This window comes from Vicugna pacos, chromosome 11 (assembly GCF_048564905.1).
Source record: "Vicugna pacos chromosome 11, VicPac4, whole genome shotgun sequence".
Lineage (NCBI taxonomy): Eukaryota > Metazoa > Chordata > Mammalia > Artiodactyla > Camelidae > Vicugna > Vicugna pacos.
The window spans coordinates 66475053-66497969 of record NC_132997.1 but is presented as its reverse complement, the minus strand read 5'-3'; the positions used below and the strand labels follow the sequence as shown (position 1 = coordinate 66497969).

Sequence of the window (22917 nt, the reverse complement as noted above, 5' to 3'; positions counted from 1 at the left end):
CCACTTGTACATCGGTTGAATGTCAACTCATGTTTAAGGCCTCAGAAAGCCTAATTAATAGCAATATAGAGTGCTTTAAACTCCTTTGGCCTTAAAGTGAATATTTTTTATAAAGATTACAACATCATTCTCAAAATCCTCACCTTAATTTATTAGCTATAGTTTCCACGTTCTGATTTCAAGCTCTCAAGTAGTTTTGGGGTTGGTTTGTTTGGTTGGGTCATTGCAAACTTAACGTAAATAAACCTGCAGAATTTCATGACTGAGTGTCTGCCCTGTTTTTCCCTTTTTCTAGGTCTATTATTAGCAGAAGATTTTTCTGCATAGTTGGCACGCTGTACCTGTATCGGTGTATTACAATGTATGTAACTACACTCCCAGTACCCGGTATGCATTTCAACTGCTCTCCGAAGGTAAACCATTCCTCACTGTCATTTCCCTTTTTGGTTGTTTCTCCTCTTGCCCTGGGGTCCTCTGACTAAGGCCGATGGGGAACATTTCCTTAGAATATAGTCAAGTCCCTTTGCCTTCATCTGGGAATGTTCCTGAGCAATATGGTCCAATGGCCACACCCTTCTCAAAATGTCCAAACCCTGCCAGTACTTCCCCGCTGGGGAAATATGTGGTCTAGTTAGTGCGCTGCAAGCATTTAAGCTTTGTGTGTGGGTGTAGCTCTTTGGTTTCCTGCCAAACTTTTAAAATATCATTCACTCCCTTGATACAGATCCAGAAGCTTTTATATGCTTTTTCCCTCTCTCAGATGGAAAGTTCAGCTTCAAATGATTTTTTCCCCCATCTTTCTATTAATCCTGACAGTGGGAATCTGTAATAGCAGAGCAAGAGACACTCTTCCTGTCTCCTTGGACCCTCCACCCACCCAAATAAGATCACTCCTCACTGGATCTTCTCTAAGTAGCATAGAAGCTTTTCTTGAAAATAAATTTTATTCCTCTCTTATTGTCTCTGCCTTTCCATCTGGTTCACATAACACTCCTTACTCCAACCTTTGCCTTGGGATAATTTCAACTAGGGAGATCATTGGAACTTTATGAAATAATTCGCAGAAGATGTTGTTGTAAAAATGTTTAACTACATTAAAGCTCCATAATACAATTAGAAGTAGAAGAGGCTCATTTCCTTGGTTTGAGTGGGAGAAAATATGGAATGCCATGATGTGTCTGGAATCATTTCTTTGCATTGCACTTGTGCTAGTGAAACACGCTTTAGTTTCAACCCATGTACTTTTGTTCCTTCCAGAAGAGACAGTCTCTCTGATAGAACCTTAAGAGGGCTGAAAAATGGGCTTTGGATTTTCAAAGCGATGTCTTTATCGTTTGAAATTTTGGATCTCTTTAGATTGCTTGCTTATTCTGGTCCCCTTCCTTCCTAGACTTGACTTATGGCTGTGCTCAGGGAGGTAGCTAGGTTCTTACTTCCCTCTTTTCATTTTTGGAGAAGCTGTCCTAATGAGGGAATGATCCCAAGGTTCCACACGACGCTATCAGCTGTCCTACCTCCTTGCACTGCCTTCTTGGTCTTTCTTCAGCTCTTCCAAAGAAGCTAGCCTCACCTCTTCTTCATCCTCTATGAAAGCTCTCAGGCACTGGCTGGCAGCTCTTGAGTTATAGGAAATATCTTGTTGTCATTGAGGATCCAATGGTATAGACTCTGGCTGGGAGACTAGCTTGCTAAGCAGTGTGTTCTCAGTGGTGGGCTGACGGTTTAGTTCCAATCCTTAAAAAGAGTCTGTACATGGAAAGTTTCTCCACCAAGAAACATGTCATACCCATTTAGGTTGATGTACGAGCTGGCCAAGCCCATGTCGAAGAGGGATCCAGCATCAGGGGGTCGAGTTGTGCAGCCTTTCTCCCTGCTCTGGTTCCAGCCTGTTTCTTCTTAGGATGTCCGCAGCTCCACCCAGTTGCCAGCAACCCCACGCCTGGTTAGCACTGGCTCTTAGAGAGTCAGCTTGAGTCAACGGAGTATCTAACCAAGATCCCGTAGCTAAAAATAGCTTGTTGGTTTTCTTGGTAAAGGCAGAGGTAATGGCAGGAACTGTGCACAAAACCAAACCCAGACATGCCTCTCATTTATCATGCTGCCAGGAACCCAACTAGGGCCGTCATTCTGTGATGATCTGGAAATTGGAATCTTTAAAATAAAGTATAGCGGAGGAGGTGAGATGTTAGCAAAAATTAGTAGTGAAAACTCATGAAGTCCAACTACTTTTGTAGAACAGGGCTCTTAGAAGAATGGGTTCAGAAAACAAATTTTTATTCAGAAAATTTCCCCCTGTATCCCAAAGAAGAGAAACCAGAATAAGGAACCTCCATATACCAACACCCAGATTCAGTAATAATCGAGATGTACTGCAGTTGCTTCATCTGTCTTTTTTTTTTCCGCTTTTGAAGGATTTTAAAACAAACCCCAGACAATGTCACTTCATTGCTACATACTTTAGTATGTGTCTAAAATTTTTGGACATTTTATTGCATAACTTTAATGCTGTTGGTACATTCAGCACAATTAACAGTAATTCTTTGGTGTTGGCAATTCCCAGTTCACAGAGTATCTTGACTCTTAAAAATGCCTCTCTTTCTAACAGTTGGTTTGCATAAATTAGGATCCAAAGTCAAGTCTCTACATGCTAAAGCAGTTCTTTCTTCTCCCCTCTTTTTTAAACCTTTCTAGAGATCAGAGTAGTTGTCCTGTGGAATATCCCACATTCTGGATTTATCTGCTTGTTTCTTTGTAGTGTCAGCTCATGTCTTCCTCTCTCCTCCGTATTTCCTCTAAATAGAAAGTTGGCTCTGGAGACTTGATTAGATTGTTTTAATTTTTTTTTTTTTTTTTTTTTTTTTTTGGCAAGAACATTTCACAGTAAAGCAATGATTTCTGAAGCTAGGCGGAAGAGTCAGAAAAGGCCGTGAAGGCTGGGGGATACCTCTTGGAGGCAAATCAAGCTTAAGAAATTGAGGGGTCAGGCAAGGGCTAGGACGCTGCACTGGGGAAGAGCGTCAGAAGGGAGAGATGGGTGGCTCTAGAGAGAGACCCCGGAGACCAGCTTTCCTGCCTTAGAGCCATACCTGGGGCTCGGTTAGTCAAAATGGAAAGGAACCTTCCTGAAAGTCATCCAGTCCAGTGTTCTACTTGATGTCATGATCTCCTTGCCACCAATTCTTGATCAAGCTCCCTCTGAACCATTGCACAGTGAGGGAACATATTACCCTGTAAAAATACAGACCTATTGAGCAGTAGAAAGAACACTGAGGTCAGAGTGAGGGTGACCTCACACAGCCACTTTCTTTCTGGGTGGCAGTTACTTTAACTTCTCAGAGCCTCAATCCCTTTGTTGTCAAGACAGGGCTTATGATGCTTTTATGTCTTAAGGAGTTGTGAGAGTGAAAGAAAGCAGTGAATACAGAGGCGCTCTGTCGATGTAGAATGCTGTACGGAAGTAAGGAAGCTTGGTGTCGTCATCATCCTTTAACCCCTCGACTCTTGTTCATCCAGAAATTTTATTTAATATAAGAAAATTTACTTAATAACATACATTAAGCACCTGCTGTTTCTTAGGTGCTGGAGCATGGCGGGGGTGGGAGGGTTGGTTAGTGAGCACAGGAGATGGAAGTCCCTGCCTTTGTGGAAGTCACCTTAAGATCACTACATCCAAACATGCATCTTATGCAATGTAGAAAATGCTCTAATACAGAGGCCTCAAGCTAAGCCGCTGGCCCTGGGGATGGAAAGGAGGAGACGGATTTGAGCAATAATTAAGTGTCTGAATCAGTACAGCTTAGTAATACATTTGATGCAGGAAATGAGGAGCGGAAGGAGGGATTTCAAAGGAGACTGGGCTTTACCACTGGGGTAATTATAAAGTAAGGAGGAAAGGGAGTTAATGACTACAGATTAAATAGAGTTTGAGGTACTTGTGAGATAGCTAAGTGGTGGTGTCCAGGCCAATTAGCAATCCAGGTTTGAAGTTGAGGGAGAAATCCGAGCTAGAAATTAAATATTGTTGATTCATCATCTCATCAAAGCTGTGGGTATGGATGAAAAGGCCAGAGGCAGGACGTTAAAGTGCAGGGCTTCCAGAATTCACTGTTTCCCGACTTGAGACACCATTTAAGGCCTGAGAGTCAGTGGATACTCTTTCAGCGATCAATCATCATTTAAGTACAAAGGAAGGGAGCTGAGCTTTAGAATACAACTTTGTTTAACAGAGTCACGTGAACTTAGAGTTGATTGTGCCATCAGACAAAACCCCATCACTAGTACACTTAATTCTTCCCTTAACACCAGTACTCAAAACGCATGTCTTTAAGAAAAATGTTCCAAGAGGTGTGTGGTCGTAATTATGGGCATTGTTCCTAGTGTTCATTCATTTGACAGCAGTGGACTCTTCACAAAATGTCATAGCTTGGAGAAGTAATCGTCACGTGAAATGATGAGGTGAGGAAAAGGGGGCCTGTTGTCAAATTCTGCTGCAACAGAGTTGAGCCACCGGGACGTGGAAAGGGAAAGGGCACTCAGCTCCTGGATGAGAACGAACTATAGGACCACGTGGTTTCCCGGTGTGAGCCCCTGCTGGGCTTTCCAGGCTGCCGAGTTTCCGAGACCTTGATTCGCCCGTGTGAATCTCAACACAGCTTTTCTCCAAAGAGCACGTGTACAAACCAGAAAACAACCCCTTGTGGTCTTGTTCTGACTTTTTAGGATTCGATTTTTTAAAATAAAAGGGCAGAAACATTTGAGAATTCTTCTGGGTTCTAAGTTTTCCCGAAGAAAGTTTTTTTTTTCTTTTTCTGTTTTAACAAACTCTAAAGCAGAAAAAAACCTACCCGAGGCCCCTGATATACAGACAGCCTAATGCTATTGGAAGAGAAGAAATAACTTATGCTGTTTTCAACTTTCATTTGAATAATCACATGGGTTAATCTAGTGGCTAAGCATTAAAGTGAGTTTCATGTTGGTTCTGGTTTTTGGTCTCCATGGTGACCCTAGATTTGAAGACCTTCAAAAAGAGAGAGTTATGTTACAGCACGGGTGCTTAGCTGGCTAATACATCAATCTGACATGGTGTTTCCAGTGGAATGAGTCTCTTGAACTTGAAAGACATGTTTTTAATTTTTCCCTCTAAGATACTTGAGCATAGCCTACTGTTGGGAAAGGGCTACTATGTTCGGGTGGCATCTGAGGTTAACTGTTCAGTAGAACAATAAAATACAAATGTAATAACAGGCAGGTTTTCGAATCCTCTAATGCCGATGTTGGTTTTTCTGCATTGCATGAATTCAGAGGATCAAAGCCCCTTCATCCGTTTGCTGCAAAGCTGTGATGTGGTAATCATCAGCCTAGAGGGCCTTTTTACTGGTGTGCATTCTGTCTTATGAGGCACAAGACTCATTGCTCCTTAGAATTTTGTAACCTATTTTAGTTCTTTCTTACCTTCTTAGGTAGCAGATTGACTGTTCAGAGCTGCCCTCCAGGCTGATGAGTTTTGATATTCTGATTAGCTCCTGCTACCCTTATCAGAATTTCAGAATATGGCATGTGTTCTGTCACCAAAATAGCCTCCTGTCATCCTGTTGAATTGTGTGGCACTTAAATTGTCAGTGCTTGATTTTTACCTGATTTTCATCTTGCCTCCTAGTTTCTTGTCAGCATAATTTTCCTTTTTGTTCATTCCCTTTTTTTTAAATTTGTATTATTTCTTGCTTATAATTTCTGGTAACCTTCCCCATCCCACGGCTTTTCTTCATTGTCCCATTTCTCTCTCCGCTGTTCTCTTTCTTTTTCAGGAATTAAAAAAGAATACATTAAATCATGTCTTTCTGTCTCTTAAAAAAAAGGATAATTTTTTTTCCATTTTAAAGAAACCCCACATTCCTTATAGACACATTGAAAAAATACAAAAAGGAAAATTTTTACACTCATGGCCCTACCTGCTGCTAGTATCTCAGTCCGTTTATTAGTCCTTTATGCATATTTTTCTTACTTTCTTCTGATCATGGTTTCTGTGCAGTTATTCCTGTGTCTTTATCGTTAACTGTTTCTACATGATTTTACATTTCTTTACATGATTTTATTCACCCTAAACTTTCTAAATGGTTTTCTTATTTACGGGAAGTCACCAGGGAGACGGGGATTGTGAAATAGGGAGGTTGTAGATGTGACTTCTTTTCATAAACAGGCAGGTTATTTATTTTTGAACAAACATTTCTAGAGAACCTGTCCTGTATGGGGTACATGGGCGGTATTTGAGGGTACGCAAATGCATAAGACAACTGCCCCCTTCTCTCACAAATGGGCATCCAAAAGTCGTGCTGACATGTAACCCAGCAGATTACTTTCTGACTACAGCCCTCACTGTAATGGGCGTGTGGAGCTCAGTTGCCATGGAAACAGAGAAGGAGGTGGCAACTCTGCTGGGAGTGTTGGCTGCATTGAGGAGGTGCCCTCTGAGCCAAATCTGAAAAGGATGAGTAGGAGTTTGCTAAGTCGAGTTGAAGAGAGGGAGAATTCGCCAGGTGGAGAAAACAGAACGGGTGTGAAAGGGAGTCTGAGGGCGCAGGTAAAGTGGGACATGCCTGGGCGTGTGAGCCTATGGGCTGAGCAGCAGAGATAAAGCCATAGAGGCAAGCTGTGGGCAGATTTTTAAGGGGTCTGGTCAGCCTTCTAAGGATTTGGGCTTTGTCTAAGTCATTTGGCCACAGGAAGGTTGAAGCAGGGTGTATTACGTGATCATATCTGTCTCTTAGAAAGACATCTCTCCAGTGATTTAGAAAGTAAGCTGTTTGGGAGGGAGGGAGGACGCGAGGTAGACTTAGACTGGGGCCAAATTATGTGTACCTGTTTTGTGCTGGGTGCGATTCTAAATGTTTTGTTTTCATGTAATTCTCACAGTCATAAGTGGGAGCTGGTTGCAGTTGTTTCGGAGACACTGGACTTGCCTGTTGTCTCACAGGTACTAACAGTGCTGAGTGGCCAAGGCCAGAAGTTCAGCCACGTCTCTGTCCTTGACACTTCACATCAGGGCGACAGATGAGGCTGCTTTTGCGTGGTTGTCTTAATTTAGAGGCAAAGAAGGCCCAGACCAGGGCAGACATTGGGGAGGTGACGATTTTCTCCATGGCAACAGCTGTCTAGTGTGAAGAGGTCACCAGGGTCAGAAAGCATTCCCCAAGGAAATTCGGAGAGCCTCAGAGAGGATGCCGTATGACTCCCCACGAAGCATCATCCACTCCATCAGGGTACAGGCAGATGGACAACAGGACTTTGGTCCCGAGGAAGGGGCTCCAGGCCACTGGATTCCATTCAGCAGCTTTACTCTCCTACTTGAGAGGCTCCCACTGACCACATTTGAGGCACGTTGAGCATCAAAATGAAATAACGACTAATTAATTATCATATATCAATAAGCATTTAAAATTAGTGTTGGAGGAGAAAAATTAACTAACAGATGTAAAAGAAATATTAGAAATAGAAAATCACCATTTTGCAACCACTACAGATAATTCAAACGGGAATCATCAATAGATGCTAAAGCCATTGGGTGAAAGGTTGGGCATCATAATATTTCTATAGTTTCAGAAAGTCACAAACTGCTTACTAATAACAAAGGGGCAGAGGTGTGTATTCAGTGGAGAAATCTGGCAGTCTGGCAGCCAAGTGATCACATCAGTGGCAGGAACAAGACATCAGATACTTTTTGATCTGGTGCGCTGAAAAGAGCACATCATTCTGTACATTCCCGCCAATAATGTTTAACCCGAATTTAAACGTAAGGAAACCATCAGATAAAACAGACTGAGGGACGTTCTGTAAAGAAACTAGACTAGACTCTAAAACTGTCAAAGTCACAAAAAAAAGAAAAAGAAAAAAGACTGAGAAACTGGTAGATTAAGAAATATTAAGAATATGACAGGTAACCTCAGTATGTATCCTCTGATTGGATCCTAGGTTTGGGAGGAAAGTTATAAAGGACATTGTTGAGACTCCTGGGAATTCTGCATAAGGATGTCTATTAATCACAATAGTATTGTATCATGGTTAAATTTCATGAGTGTGATTACAAAAGAAAATGTCCTTGTTTGTACATTCAGTGGTGAAGGGTCATAATGTATTCCACTTTAAAAAAAAAAAGTGGGAGAAAGAGGAGAAGCAAATGTGGCAAAATATTGATAATTCGTGAGTCTAAGTGAAGAGCCTAAGGTTATTTATTATTCTCTTCTTTAGATTTGCACATTTTCGAAGCAAAAATCTGAGGAAGGTGTGTTTTTTTTTTTCAATTTTTACTTGATGACCAGGTAGGCTAAAGGATCTCTCAAATATAATTTTCATTAAAGGGAAACCTTGCCTGACTGAAGGACTGGATTCCTTTAATGTGACAGGTAAGTATATGGGTAAATAGAAACCCGTAACTGAACTTTAAGATTTTATGAAGCCTTTGATAAGTCTCCTTACTAAAGACTATGAAAAAATTTCTAAGTTTTTACCAGGGGAAAAAGAGACTGGTTGGGGATCAGTGTTTCATTGCTGATAATTACTTAGAAATTGCCCCCCATCCCCCCAGAAAAAGCCTGCCTAGTATAGGAATTGATGGATACATTGGGTAATGGAGCAGTGCAGAGTGCCAAGTCCTTCAGAGCTTAGCAGAGGGAGAAGTGTTTTTAAAGTTGTACGTCTGAGTCCTAAGAGGATGTGCATAGGGGAATCGCCCTATTTCAGATCAGCTGAAGTGGATATAATATTTGTGGGTGAAACGAAATCTTTCCAGAAGTGAAGTGATTACCGTCTGAGGAAGAATTCATAAAAGTCTCTTGTGGTCACTGCTGTGTATTTAGGGAGCATTTCACCATTTCACCATTTCCCGACTTCACTTGTTGGTTGCTAGACATTGAGTTCTCATTAAGGAACTCCTCATCCAAAAGGTGGACCTCACTCGGTCATTGTAATGCTGACTGAAATTTGCATAGCACTTTATAATTTTAGCAATCACTTTGACAAACGTTACCTCCCTTTGGCGGCAGGATTGAGGATGAGGAGGTGGTGTTCTTGCCATTTGACAGATGAGAGAACTGAAGCTAGAATGGGTAAAATGGTTTGTCTAAGCCACCTGGTTAACCCCAGACTGGGGTTTGGGGCTGGATTTATGTTCATTGTCATTCTTATGAAAGTAAACTTAGAGATCTTTGGAGCATCCTTCTGACACAGCACGATATAAAGCAAGGAGAGTTAAAATCAAAAGTGTGCAATTTGTTTGTGAAAGATTTCCATGAAAGTAACTTTTATAGAGATGGGAAAGTTTAAGTGGAAAAGACAGGAAAAAGAGATCTTTAGTGAATAATGAATAAATATTTTTTGGAACTACCCAACTATATTTAAGTGACATATGTAAAATGGATTAAATTTCATTAGCACAACAAAGTAAGTGAATCTGGAGACATTGTCCAGCCTTTGTTGTTTGGGGACGTGTTTGCACCAATAGCAGGCTCTTTCCAGGGACCCAAAGGCAAGATTGTTTAGTGAGAGGTAGGACGTTTGGATCTGATCCTAACTGAGTCACTGTGTGAAACAGAGAAACAGCCTCTCTGTTTGTTCATCTGCAAAATGGACAAAATAACATCTGCACTAACCACCTAATAGGCTTGTAAGGCTACAGTGAGGTAATTGATGGGAAAACTGTTAAAAAGTTGGAATCACTGTATAAACAGAATGTGATGTTTTATTATATAAAATCACCCTACCACTCCTTTTTTGTTTTGTTTTGTTTTGTTTTTAACTGCCCAATAAAGCAACGTTAAAAGGAATGAGAAATTATAAGGGGCAGTTTTGAACCTCTCACTGCTTCTGTGGAATCTAAAGCATTCATCAACCTTATCAACACACTGTCTTCCCCTTGGGACCTTCAGGGTCACACTCAAGGACATTTCCTAGATCATATTAATTCTTAAGTATCCATCACTGGTTAGGAGGGCTACATGTCAGTTGAAATGCAGGAAGTGGCATAGTTTCACTGTTTTGGGCCATAGTTGTTTGGGAGTTGAAGTTGAGGCAGAAACCACAGTGTGGAGCGTGTGTTTCCCAGCTGCAGGCTGCTCAGGCCTGGGATTGACAGGGATTCCACTGATTCTTCTGCTCCCTGATGCTTGATTCCATAGCAGGGCCAACCTGGGGTCCAGGTGTTGAAGAGCAGCTTCCTTGGTGGGTCGTAGATGACAGTGAATTTTCTGTCTTGGAGGGAGAGCTTTCTTTAGGAACAAGACCAAAAGTTATTTGCCTTGGTGGTAGCAGGTAGATTCGTTGACTGAATGAATGAATGGATGAACAGATGAGAGGGGAACCCTGAGAGACACATGACTGATCATGGTTGTTGGAATGGGGCGTGATGGCGTGGCATTGCCTAGGATGCTCAAGGAAAGGTTACTTTATGTTTTTCCGGCTCCTGGTTTATGCAGGCTGGGAGAGCCTGGCCGTGTACAGGTTTTGCAGATACATCGTTTTGCAGAGAATACATCCATGGAGTCAGAGATCCTGGGTCCCATTCCAGCTCCAAAACTGAACAGCTGGGGGACCCAGAACAGAGTTAAGACCTGCCTTCCTGATTTTTCAGGGCTGCTGTAAGAGGAAGCATTGCTAAAAGGCAAGAATTATATTAAATAGCATTTTCACTCTTTAGCACTCACTTTCAGCCCTTCATCAAAGTTATACCAAAGCTGTTGATTCACACAGCATTACTTGCTGAGTTTGGTTCCAGGTTCTCCCTTACCTGCCAATAGAGGGTGAAGCACAGTGAACGTCCCCACTTTTCAAATGCAGTTAAGAGAAGAGGCAAGCGCACGAGGCCATCTGCAAACTGAACGATGGTGAACAGACCAGCATCAGAGTGTTGTGTTATTCAGCACTGAAAACATACTGGGGGGAACCTGGGTTTTAGTTACCAAAGGCTCACTGGTTTGAACGGTTCTGAGGTGGTCAGCCTCACTCAGAAGCCTCTCCCACCCTCTTCTGCTCTCTGTATCTTGTATTGCTTAAATGATTTGGCCAGTTTACTTAATTTCTAAGCCACTCATTAGAAGTTGAAGAAAATTGCTTTGTTTTTACTGAAAACTGATTTTTCTGTGACCTAGAAGATCTTAATTCACACAGTGATATAGATACAACACCTTGTCACAGCTCTGCAGCGCTCACCGAGAACACGTTTACATGCTTTCAAAATTGAACGTTCAAAAGCCTACTGATGGGGAGGTTACAGCTCCAGGTACAGTGGCATAAGCAACATTCGTCCTCTTGCCTACTGAATGCAGTCCCAAACAGGGCAGGATGTCTGGAGCTGCTCTTTGAGTGCCCTGGAAAACAGTAGCAGGCAGAATGGGGAAGGAAGCTAAACTGAGAAATGAGAAGTATGAAAGGTCCAGCTGGGAGCTTCCTGTTTTCTCTGCTGCTGCTTCTGTATCTGTTATTTCCTCCACCCCCTCCTCCTTCGTCCTTCCTCTTCCTCCTCCCTACTCTCCCCACTCCTCTCCTTCCTCCCCCCTCCTCCCCTCACCCCTTCTTCTTTCCTCCCCCTCCTCCCCCGTCTCCCCTCCTTCTTCCTCCCCCTTCCTCCTCCCTCCCCCTCCTCCTCTCTCTTCCCCATTCTTCCTCCCCCTACCCTCCTCCTCCTCCTCCTTTTCTTCCTCTTCTTTTTCTTCCCACATCTCCTGCCTGAACTCAGAGATAACCTAAATCTCAGAACTGAAGAACTTCAAAGGAGTACCTCTCTTTCCAGCCCAACAAGCAGGAATGGAAGTTCCCTTGGGACAGAGACTAGGAGAAATCCTCCCAATTTCCATGCAAACCTCATTAACATGTAGTGTGTACATTCTAGACTTTTTCTGTGTATGTGTTTTCTTAAACAGTTAGAATCATACCAAATATTTTGTTTTGGTAGAGAAGAAAATATTTATGATATAAATTTAGTACACAATCACTGTACGCTTATTTTTAAATAACTTAACAAGCAGTTATAGCCGAGTTCAGTGCATTTGAATCACCTCAGATTCTGGTGCAGTGGGTCCTGAGAGTGTACAGGCACACCTCATTTTAGTGAGCTTGGCTTTATTACGCTTCGCAGAACCGCATTTTTTAGAAATTGAAGGTTCATGGCAGCTTGGCTGAATGAGCCTATCAGCACCACTTTTCCAATATCATTTGCTCACTTCATGTCTATGTCACATTTTGGTAATTCTCACAGTTTTTCAAACTTTTCCATTATTATTGTATTTGTTATGTGATCTGTGATCATTGATCTTTGACCTTTGATGTTACTGCTACCACTTGCTGAAGGCTCAGATGATGGTAGCATTGTTAGCAATAAAGCATTTTTTAATTAAGGCATGTACATTGTTTTTTTAGACAGAATGCTATTGTATACTTAATAGGCTACAGTATAGTGTAAACTTTTTTATATGCACTGGGAAACCAAAAGAATTCGTGTGACTTGCTTTATTGGGATATTCATTTTATTGCAGTGTCTAGAACAGAACCCAAACTATTTCTGGGGTGTGCCTGTAATCACAGCCAACTTCTGGTGTTGCCAATACTTACCTGGCCCAGGCTTTGAGTAGCAAAGGAATAGTTACTTAACAATTGCCATTTAGGTTGTTTCCAGTTTGTTGCTTTTGTAAATAGTGTTGTGCATAAAGCTCTTCTTCATGTTCCTTGCTTTGAGGTAAACTCCTAGAAGCAATTAAATACAAAGTCAAAGGTCATGGCTGTTTGGATTGCTGGTCAATATTTTTTTAAATTTTTTACTGATCTGTATTTGATTTACAATGTTAGTTTCAGATGTACAGCAAAGCGATTCAGTTAAACACATACATACATATATTTTTTTTCAGATTCTTTTCCATTATATGTTATTACAAGAAATTGAATATATTTCCCTGTGCTATACAGTAGGTCCTAGTTGTTTATCTATTTTATATATAGCAGTATGTATCCATCAATCCCAAACTCCTCATTTATCCCTCCCTGCCCTTTCCCACTGGTCAATATTGATGCTAATTTTTGCAGAGGATTTTGCCAGTTGTAATGAATATATTACTTTTCAAGTTGATGATGAGGAAATTGGGGCTGAGAGTGGTTTGGCTGCCCAGGGTCACACAGCTAATCTGTAGAAGGGCTATGATCTCAGCCCAGCCTGTCTGCTTCCGAGGACACTGCCTCTTCTCCCTGCACCTCCGCCGCTGCTGCTGCATTCACCACGTTCCCTCCCTCCTCTTAAAGGGCCTGTTCCAGCAGATGAGTGACACTGTCCCTGCCCACCACGGTCTGTCTGTTTTTGGCTTTGCTAATCTGCCATGGGAAAGAACGAGCTCCTGTGAATGTTAGTTTTCATTTCTGTTTGTTTGGCAGAGTCTGTGCCTCCAGCTGGTCACATCCTTGTCCTTTGATAAATTTTGTTTACCAAATGGCCTTATTTACTTGATTTATGTATGCTATGTTCTTGTTAAAGATGTTAACTTGTCCCTGCCCCGATTGTCTTGTAATTTGTCTTTCACTTTGTTTGCTTTTTTTAAGCACAATGAAAAATGTGTATATGTAGCTGTCACCATCCATCTTCTTTTCCTGTTCCCCACTAAGCTTAAAGAGACTTCCCTTTTGCAGAAGTTTGACAAACATGGAAAGATATTTTTCAAAGAAAGCGTAGATGTTTTAAGGGCACCTGTAAGAAATACGGCATTCATTTTTTGGCTGTTTCTCTTCAATGCCATGTTTTCCTTATAATCGCTCCCTCTTTTCCTATCCATGTAGTTCCCTATAGATATTTTCCTGCTAAAATGGGAGGGCAAACTTTGGGGGATGATGCTCAAGAAAATGATTTACAGTTTTCAAAACAGGGAGTTTGGGAAGGACAATTTGAACTAATGTAAAACAAGGAACTACCTAAGCTTTTTTGCCAGAATTTTCTTCTACATATTATCCATTGTGGTGATAGAACCAGACCAAATGTTCAATACAAAACTTTGAGAAACTTTCTATCACGTGTATGCAATTTAAGAAATAAAATGATCAGACAGATCTTAGAAAAACGATATTCCCCAACCCTTACCCTAACCCTACTCCAGCCCTCTTTCCTGTTCTCCTTCAGCTGTTTTAACTGAATCTTGCAATATTTACCTTCATTTCTTTAATGCTTTTTACTGAATTGTGTGTGTGTGTGTTTATCCCCAGGTCTCCAGGTGACATAGCAATATTGTTCCCTTACACTCACTAATATAGGGTATCTCTGTGATTGACTCCCTGCTGGGGAAGGTCGGGACTTAGGGTCCTCATACACCACCCCACCCACGTGTTCTGTGCCTTTTCCTTCCCTTCCTCCCCTCCCCCACCATCCCCCTCCCGGGGTTCATGCTTCTTATCCCATCTTCCCAGTGTCATTTGCTGTCCTTGATTTAACTCCATCTTCAGTGCTTACATTATTACAGTTTTGTAAATGCTATTCATAGCCAAGTCATTTAGTTTCCTATAATTACTCTTCCTTTTCAACACAGTATTTTACTTCCTGGAGAGTTAGAAATTGCCTTGCTTTTTTGCTCTGTTAGTTTTCTGTGTACTTTTCACCCTCACTTTGTGACTCAGTGCAGTCACAGGGTTGGGCATCCTGTTAGCCTCATCCCCGGGGCTCTGACTCACCAGGTGAGGTGGGGGCTCCCCCCTAGGTCTGCTGCACAGCCGCTCAGCCTCCCTCCATTGGCATGCTGGCAAACACTGTTTCTTCCTTTGTCTTTGTTTATGCCTTTGCTTTGCAGAGTATATCCTCTGTAATTTCCTGCAAAGAGAGTACAGAGGTGGTAAATATTCTGAAATCTTGTGTATATGAAATGGTTTTAGTTTATCCCTGGTCTAGAAAGAATATTCTAAAAGAATAGTCTTTTAAGTTTATGCTCAGTTAATATGGCTGGGTATAGAATTCAAAGTTGGATACCATTTTCCCTCAGAATGTGGAGGCATTTTTCTTTTCCTTTCTTTCTTTCTTTTTTTTGGGGGGGGGGTGAGGGGAGGAGTAATTAGGTTGGTTTTGTTTATACAGGAGGTACTAGGAATTGAACCCAGGACCTCATGCATGCTAAGCGCACATTCTACCCCTGAGCTCTACCCTCCCCTCAAGGCATTTTTCTAAAGCAGTCTGTTTTTCAGTATTGCTTTTGAAAAAGCCTGATTCTTAATCCTGCGTATGAAGCTTGTTTTCAATTGCTGGATGCTTTAAGGGCTCTTGGTAGCCCCCGGTTTCTGAAGTTCCATGATGCTGAGTCTCGCAGTGTCGATCTGTTTGCTTCTACTGTGGTGAGCTTTCAGTAATCCCTTCAGTTTGGAAATCCATATCCTCTGTGTGGTATGTTCAACCTGGCATCCTCAACTAGAAATCTCACTCAATTGTTTAAAGGGAAATTGCAATGAAATAGCTTTCCCAGAGCCTGGCATATTATCAGTTAAATGTTGAAAAGGGATCATGTTGATTAAATGGGCTAGCCACAATTTAAAAGAGTCCTTACAAACATAAAATATAGACAATCACAAATTTTGTTTGCCAGAGCAAATAAAAGTTTCAGTGAATGAGTTGTTTAAGCCATTTATTACTCTAGTGTCCAGCCCAGACTTGTATCAGAGACAGGTAGATTTATTTATAAATTTTTTCATTCTTATTAAAAGGAAAAAATGCAGTTATCCCTACATAATTTCCGAAGGTTGAAGGTACATTCTATTCAGTCACTTGTTTCAGTTTGGTCCCCCAAAATCACATGCCTAAAATATCCATATATTTGACTCCCCAACCTCTAGCCACTTCAGCTGGTAAGTTAATAGAACCTTTGTCCTCTTGGCCAAGTGTATGAAAGAGACCTCTAAATTTTCCCTAGAGGTTTTCCCCAAAATGGCAGTTATGGTAGTAAATCAGTCAGTCAGCCAGTCTTCCTCTATCCGTGTAATAAGAAAAATATTAGTAACTAGACATCTGCGGAAATGTGCTAAGAAGTGCTAACATCTAAGGAAGGTACCGTACTCTCCCAAGGGCTGTCTGAACAGCAGTGAACGCTGAGTGGGCACACTTCATGCTGGGGAGTTGACACATCTTAATATAAGCGTGCAAAAGGAAGAACACTCCTGTGTATCTCTTGAACTCTCAAAACCCACACTGAACGCTTCTGTGACTAGCTGCGCAGGGATTTTTTCCCCCCACACAAACAAATTTCTAGGTCTCTTTTAACTCAATTCTGAAACGATTTACCTGGAAATAGTATCAGATCCCATAGGTGGAGGGCTCAGTCTCACACGATTGTCCCTGCCCCCCACCTCCAGACTCCAGTCACAAGCCCAGGTTGTCACCTGTGCTTCTGACCACCAGAAATTGGAGGTTCTATGACCCCCCCCCAACACACACACACACCCCTCAGGTTCAATGAATTTGCTAGAGCTGCTCACAGAACTCAGGAAAACATGTTACCTACTAGATGACCAATTTATTATAAAAGGATACAACTTAGGCCCAGCCAGATGGAGAGATGCGTAGGGTGTAGTACTGGGGGGAGGGGCGTGGAGCTCCCGGGCCCTCTCTGGGTGCACCACTCTCCCCACATCTCCACATGTTCACCACCCTGGAAGCTCTCGAACCCCCATCCTTTTGGATTTCTGTGGAGGCTTCATTATATAGTCATGATTGGTTAAGTCGCTGGGCACTGGTAATTAATTCATCCTCGAGGCCCTCTTTCCTTGGAGGTTAGGGAAGTGGGAATGAAAGTTCCAACCCTGTAATCGCCTGGTTAGTTCTCCTGGCAACCAGCCCCATCCTTAGGGACTTCCAGAAGTCACCTTGAACTCAGGACCATGAACTCAGGTGTGGCTGAAAGGGGATTTCCCGAATAACAAGACACCTTTACCTCTTCTCTCTTAGGAAATTCTGAAGGTTGTAGAAGCCGTTTGCCAGGAACAGGGGCAAAGACCAAATATATATTTCTTATTATAAATCACCATCTTACGAAGCCAAATTCTGAATATAAATTGTAATCGTAGCCCCTTTCATATGGGCTAATCATGCATCTGATTTTCTCTTTTCCCACCAGCTTTTTGGAGACTGGGAAGCCCAACTGCGGAGAATAATGAAGCTCATTGCCGGCGGCGGTCTGTCCATCACCGGCTCCCACAACATGTGCGGGGACTACCTGTACAGCGGCCACACGGTCATGCTCACACTCACCTACTTATTTATCAAAGAGTGTAAGTCTCGAACAGCCTGCCGTGAGCATTTCCTCGCCTGCCACTTCCCCTGGTGTCTAGAAAGTCTCCCGAAGCAAGACTGGAGGCCTCAGGAGGGCAGCCCCTTCTCCCACCAGTGCCCAGGTCCAGCAGGCACCCCAAATAGATGTCAGAGGGAGTACCTTTTCTTCCTGTTGGGAGTGTCCCGTTTCCTCAAGTGTCAGCTGTAGTATTGGGGTGTTTTATAGCCACTGGAAGGAGCCAGAAGGGAAGAGTCACGCGGACACCAGATTCAGGCCCGGCTGGATGATGACAGCCGGCATGTTCACCCAGCAGCCATGTTTTCCAGCCCCTGGCACTACGCTGTCCGCTCTAAGTGCAGTGCAGGGGCAGCGACGTCTACCTTCACAGAAGCCATGGTCTTGGGGACAGTAAATGAGAAATTTTCTTTAAAAAATGGTTTTAAAATATTTTATCAGGAAACATACAAAAAATAATATTACAGATAGCCCTGTACACTGCTCAGATTTCATACAAGCCTTCGTCGTGTCTGTTCTCCCTTACGAAACCGAATGAAACGGTAGTGTATATGTAAAGCTTTCACCCCTTCCCCCTCCCATTTTCCAAATTATTTCCTTGCGTGTTTTTTTATTCCTTTGTCTCCTTGTGGAAAATTCAGTTGTCCTCAGTATTACACTGTTAGAAATAGCCTCGATGAGCTTCCTGTAGGCAATTCCCGAGCAGAGCAATAAGATAACCCAGGCAGTGGTTCCACAGAAGAAGGACACGCACGCAGTCTGCAGGTATTTGAGAGCATGGAGCACCTTCTGGGACTTTAGTGTGGTTGGAATTCAGAGTGGTGGTAATAATGAGGAATGAAAAATGAACCAAGAAGTAGGAACCAGATCAAGGAGTGTGCCTTGAGCCAGGAGGAGTCTGAATTTGTATTCTGACGGAGATGGGGTGCCCCTCGAGAGGGTGTAACCACTGAGACAGTGTCCTCTTCCGTGTCCTGTAGGGAGGGAGGAAGCACTCCTGCAGTAGCTTGCAGGATGGGTTGGAGAGGGGCAGGACTGGAGACCAGGAGAAAAGCTAGGGGACGGACTGCTGTTGTAATCCAGGAAAGAGATGGCGGGGGCCCGGATTACCATGATGGCACTGGGGACAGAGAGAAGGAGGGGAACTGAGGGATTAACAAAGAGGAGTCAACAGATAACAGGATAGATTGTGGGGAGACAGAGACAGGTAGGTGGTGGACTGAAGGATACAAGCCCACTTTTGGTCTTAAAACTGAGATGGGAGACACAGGAGAGGAAGATAAGCTGTACTTCAGGGCACAGACTGAGAGAAGGGAGAACAGGTGTTCTGCTGGTACCTTAGTAGGTGACCCAATAGAGTGAATTCCGACCATGTCTATTCAGAATTGTCATGATCAAACATGATCAAACCCTTGTGCTGAGATGTTACCAGGCATTGAACATGGGAACAGAACAGGCCGGTGTTAGCGGCCCTGGGGATGGGATTCCTACCGCGTGCTGGTTGGTACCTGAAATACTTTAGTGGAATTAAGCCTTATCCTTCCAATGGGCCATATTGGGAAGACTTGGGTCACCAACTGATTTTAAATCCTGGTGCTGTCACTTCCTCCCTCTGTGACCTTGGGGGAAAGCTCACACCTCTATAAATCTTAGTTTCCTCGTCTTTAGAATGAGATACACATGAGTGAGGGAGGGGCCTTGAAAATTAAAATAGATGGCATGCACAGACACTAACTAACAGAGCTGCACGAGTGTGAGCAGCAGCCGCTACTTGTCACTGTACGGTCAAGGTGTCAAGTACACATCTTCCCGGAAAGGGAGTACGGCGCCCCGGATGTACACTGAGACCCCCTCTCCTGACCACTCCATTTAAAATTGCAGACCTCCCTTCACCCTCTCTACTTCCGATCCCACTTACCCTGTTCAACTTTTTCACTTTCCCATAGCATTTAACACCTTCTGACACAGTGAGTAATTTACTTGGTTATAATTATTATTTATTGTCTCTTTTCACCTCTAGGAAGGGGTCTCCCCACAAAGGCAGGCTCTTTGCCTGTTTTGTTCATTGACCCCAGTAATGAGGGCAGTTCCAGTTCTGGGCACGTAGTAGATGCTCAGTAAATACTGGTTGAATGAATGACTGATTCCTGGACCCCTTGAGAATCCTGTAAAAGCCTCAGCTTTCTACCCCAGGGTGAGGAGGGTAGATCACATTCAAACAGCATTTTTGCCTAAAATTTCAGACCCTCAGAAGCCCACCCATTGAGAAAACGAGGTAGGAAGGCCTGTACTAAGAGAGATTTTGAATCTCCCATCAGGTGACTTCCCAAATGGCAGTGCAGACAAGTGTTTATCTTGACACTGCCCTGCCTTGGGAACGTACTTGGGCTTGAACTCCCAGGCATTTGGATTCTCTCTTACCTGTATTTGAGAAATGGAAATCTCAAAGACTCAAATTAGTATACGGCTGCAGAGCTTGGAAAGCAAGTAAGACAGCTGAATCAATTATAATTGCCTAGTCTGTGTATAAGAATGTTATAGACCAAGAGGTATTGATTTTTGTATAGAGCATTAATCCCCAAATTATTCACAGGCAAATTTAATTAAATGTCAGTGGATAGTTTTTTTTTAATGGAACATGATGCATTTATCTTATTTGTCCTTTTAAACTGTATTTATGACGCTATGAATCAAGTAATCACCAAATGTAAACTACTATTGCTAATAAAACCACTGTATAAAATAAGCTACTTTCCTTCTAACCTTGGTTACGTAGAAGCTAAAGCCCTTAGATTTGCTGCCCTAAACAATCTGTTTGCAGAAGGAAAGACCCAAGGTAATTAGACTCAGAAGCAGGAGTTGAGATGCGGTGGGGTGCCCTTAGTGGTACTTGAATAATGGGACTGTTGCGAATTTCTCCTTTTCAGATTCCCCTCGACGACTATGGTGGTACCACTGGATTTGCTGGCTTCTCAGCGTGGTTGGAATCTTCTGTATTCTCTTAGCGCATGACCACTACACTGTGGACGTGGTGGTGGCATATTACATCACCACGAGACTCTTCTGGTGGTACCACACTATGGCCAATCAGCAAGTGAGTCCTTCTTCCCATCTGACTTTGAGTCCAGTTGCTCCTGGCTTGCTGTTGCTGGCATGGCAGGCGTTAAAGTGCAAAGAGTCCGCTGATGTCTTAGGTTTCTTTTTTCTTAAGGGGTAGTCAGCTAAGATTGTGTTGGCTTTTGTGATGCTGATCCACTTCCAAATCAGAAATGAGTAAGAAGTGTGTTGATAGAATGACATAGGAGATTGCACCCTCCTGGAACAAGTATCACACTCTCGTTGTCCCTGGAAAGTACTTTTTAAGCTGTGCCCACCTCTCTTGCTTGATTTGCATTTCTGCTTTCTTTTCTATCTGGGCCCCTCACCAGCTTTATACTTAACATTTAATTGTCTCCATTTTCATCGTAGCAGAGTGAGTAACTAAAACGCTAATTGAGGTATTTGTTTATAGACAGGAGGCTGAGTAAGCCCCATGTTCTCCTTGGAATTGGAGTTACTTGTTTTCCTGCTGGGGTGTGGCCCGGTTGGCAGATGAGTACAGAGTGTAGAATGGTGGTTTGAGTGTGGACCTTGGGATATGTGGGTGGTCAAGGGGCAGGTCTGGGATCTTTTGTGAATTTTCATATGGAAACTATTTGAATCTAAAATGAAAGACGATGAGAAACATGTTCCTTCGGGGGCTGGAACAGTCAGTTGTTCTTCCTGACTTGGTTTTCTCTTTCTGTGTTATCTTAGGTGCTAAAAGAAGCTTCCCAGATGAACCTCCTGGCCAGGGTATGGTGGTACAGGCCATTTCAGTACTTTGAAAAGAATGTCCAAGGAATTGTACCTCGCTCTTACCATTGGCCCTTCCGCTGGCCAGTAGTCCATCTCGGTAGGCAAGTTAAATACAGCCGGTTGGTGAACGACACATAACAGCTGTGCGTGGTGGGGAAAGAGGAACTGTCCGAAGTGCTAAGAACTCCGTGAGAGAAGATGCCATAAAATCAACACCTCCCTAATCCTGTTATCTTTCAACAGTTACCTGAACTTAACCTATTGAGTTACCTGGTCAGCACTGTGATCTTTTTTTCTCTCCAAAGGACCTGCGTTGGACAACAATAAAGCAAATTTAACCTATCATGCACTGTACACATTTCCTGTTCATAAGTTTGGGATTTACATAACCTGCGACCACCATGTTCCTTTGTATACGATGCAACAGCATAGATGTAAGCTTTTATATCATCAGTTCTGGTCTTTCCAGGCACATCTGGAAATAAAGCGTATTATTTTCTTGGGAAAACATACTTTTCATATCTCTTGCCCCAAAGATTGGGCTGTAAGCCATTTTCTAGCAAATGTCTCTATGAAGGTTTCTAAGTACCTGAATGGGGTTCGATTCTGAAATCTTTCTACCTGTTGCACCGATATTCAGATAAAAATGACAGACACAGAAAGGTTTGGTTAACTTTGGGTTTTGTAAAAATCAGCAGAGACAGTGTGTCAAAAAGTGCAAAAAAAAAAAGATTCTGTTATAAAGTGATTTTCTAAGTATTTCCTAACTTTATTTTTCAAAATGATGTTATGAAAACCAAATTTAAAGATTTTTACATGTCAGAGAGAAGAGAGTTAAAATTTAAAAATGCTTCTTGGGAGAGAAATTTGTCTATGTTTCTAGTGCCTTTCTTGTCTTGATTGTATGGTCAGTAGGCAATCGTAAATGTTTTTATTTAAAATAAAGTATTCCATGAAAATGTAAATGTATGTATACACTACTAAATTTTGCATTTATAGCTAAATTAAATCAGAAGACTGCTTATGGTTTTTAAATTGCTCTGGATTAAAGAATGGAGGAGTTAATTAGAAAGTCAGAGCCTGTTCCCATATTGTGAGCAGGTGACCATGACATGTACCACTTCACTTATTTTATCATCTATTTGGTAGTTCGATTTTAAGTCAACAGTGAAAACAGCCATGAATACTTTGTTGTTAAAAAGAGAGTTTTGAAAATGATCACTCAACTAAAACTTGAAATCTATGAATTAGTTATCCATACTCTCATGACAGTTTCGTTGATGAACAACAAAAAAGAGATCTATTTCTTTAAAATATATTTGTGCAGGAGCTGCATGTAACTCTAAGTTTCACTCCTAACATAAGTATGTTTGGGGAAGTATTCTATTCTATACTTGCCAATGTGGAGAACAAAATAGTTTTTTAAGAATGAAGAAGTATATATATCCATTCTGTATTTTACGTGCAGCAGAATTATCTTCTGTAGGTTTTTTTTGTGTATTCACAAGGTGATATTTGTATTGTAAAACAATAATGGTGAAGGAAATAAAAAGGCTTTTAAAATTTTGTTTGTTTTAAATCTTTGTAAAGTTATTATTCCAGAGAGTATACTGATATCTTAACGGCTTACCTAGATCATAAATTAATCAAAATGCACTTTTTAATAAAAACTGATATTTAAAATAAATGGCTACTATTTCTAATGTGTCTACTTTCTTCACAGAAGTTGTAAGTACATTAAAGCAGGATTAAAAAAAACTGAGTTTGGGAATTTCTTCTCTGAGTTTGCTTGTGAGAGGAC

The 22917-nt window shown here is 42.1% G+C and overlaps 1 protein-coding gene across 18 annotated transcripts in view; it reads left to right on the top strand.

Annotated features, from left to right (window-relative positions):
- Window positions 1–22682, top strand: part of SGMS1 (sphingomyelin synthase 1) — a 264644-nt gene extending 241962 nt beyond the window's left edge. For all 18 annotated transcript variants that reach the window (XM_072971533.1, XM_072971541.1, XM_072971531.1 and 15 more), the window contains 4 exons: window positions 296–413; window positions 17109–17262; window positions 20207–20373; window positions 21075–22682. In XM_072971533.1, the coding sequence (XP_072827634.1) occupies window positions 296–413; window positions 17109–17262; window positions 20207–20373; window positions 21075–21254 (619 nt within the window). In that variant the 3' untranslated portion in view covers window positions 21255–22682. The remainder of the gene's footprint in view (window positions 1–295; window positions 414–17108; window positions 17263–20206; window positions 20374–21074) is intronic.
- The last annotated feature ends 235 nt before the right edge of the window (window positions 22683–22917 follow it).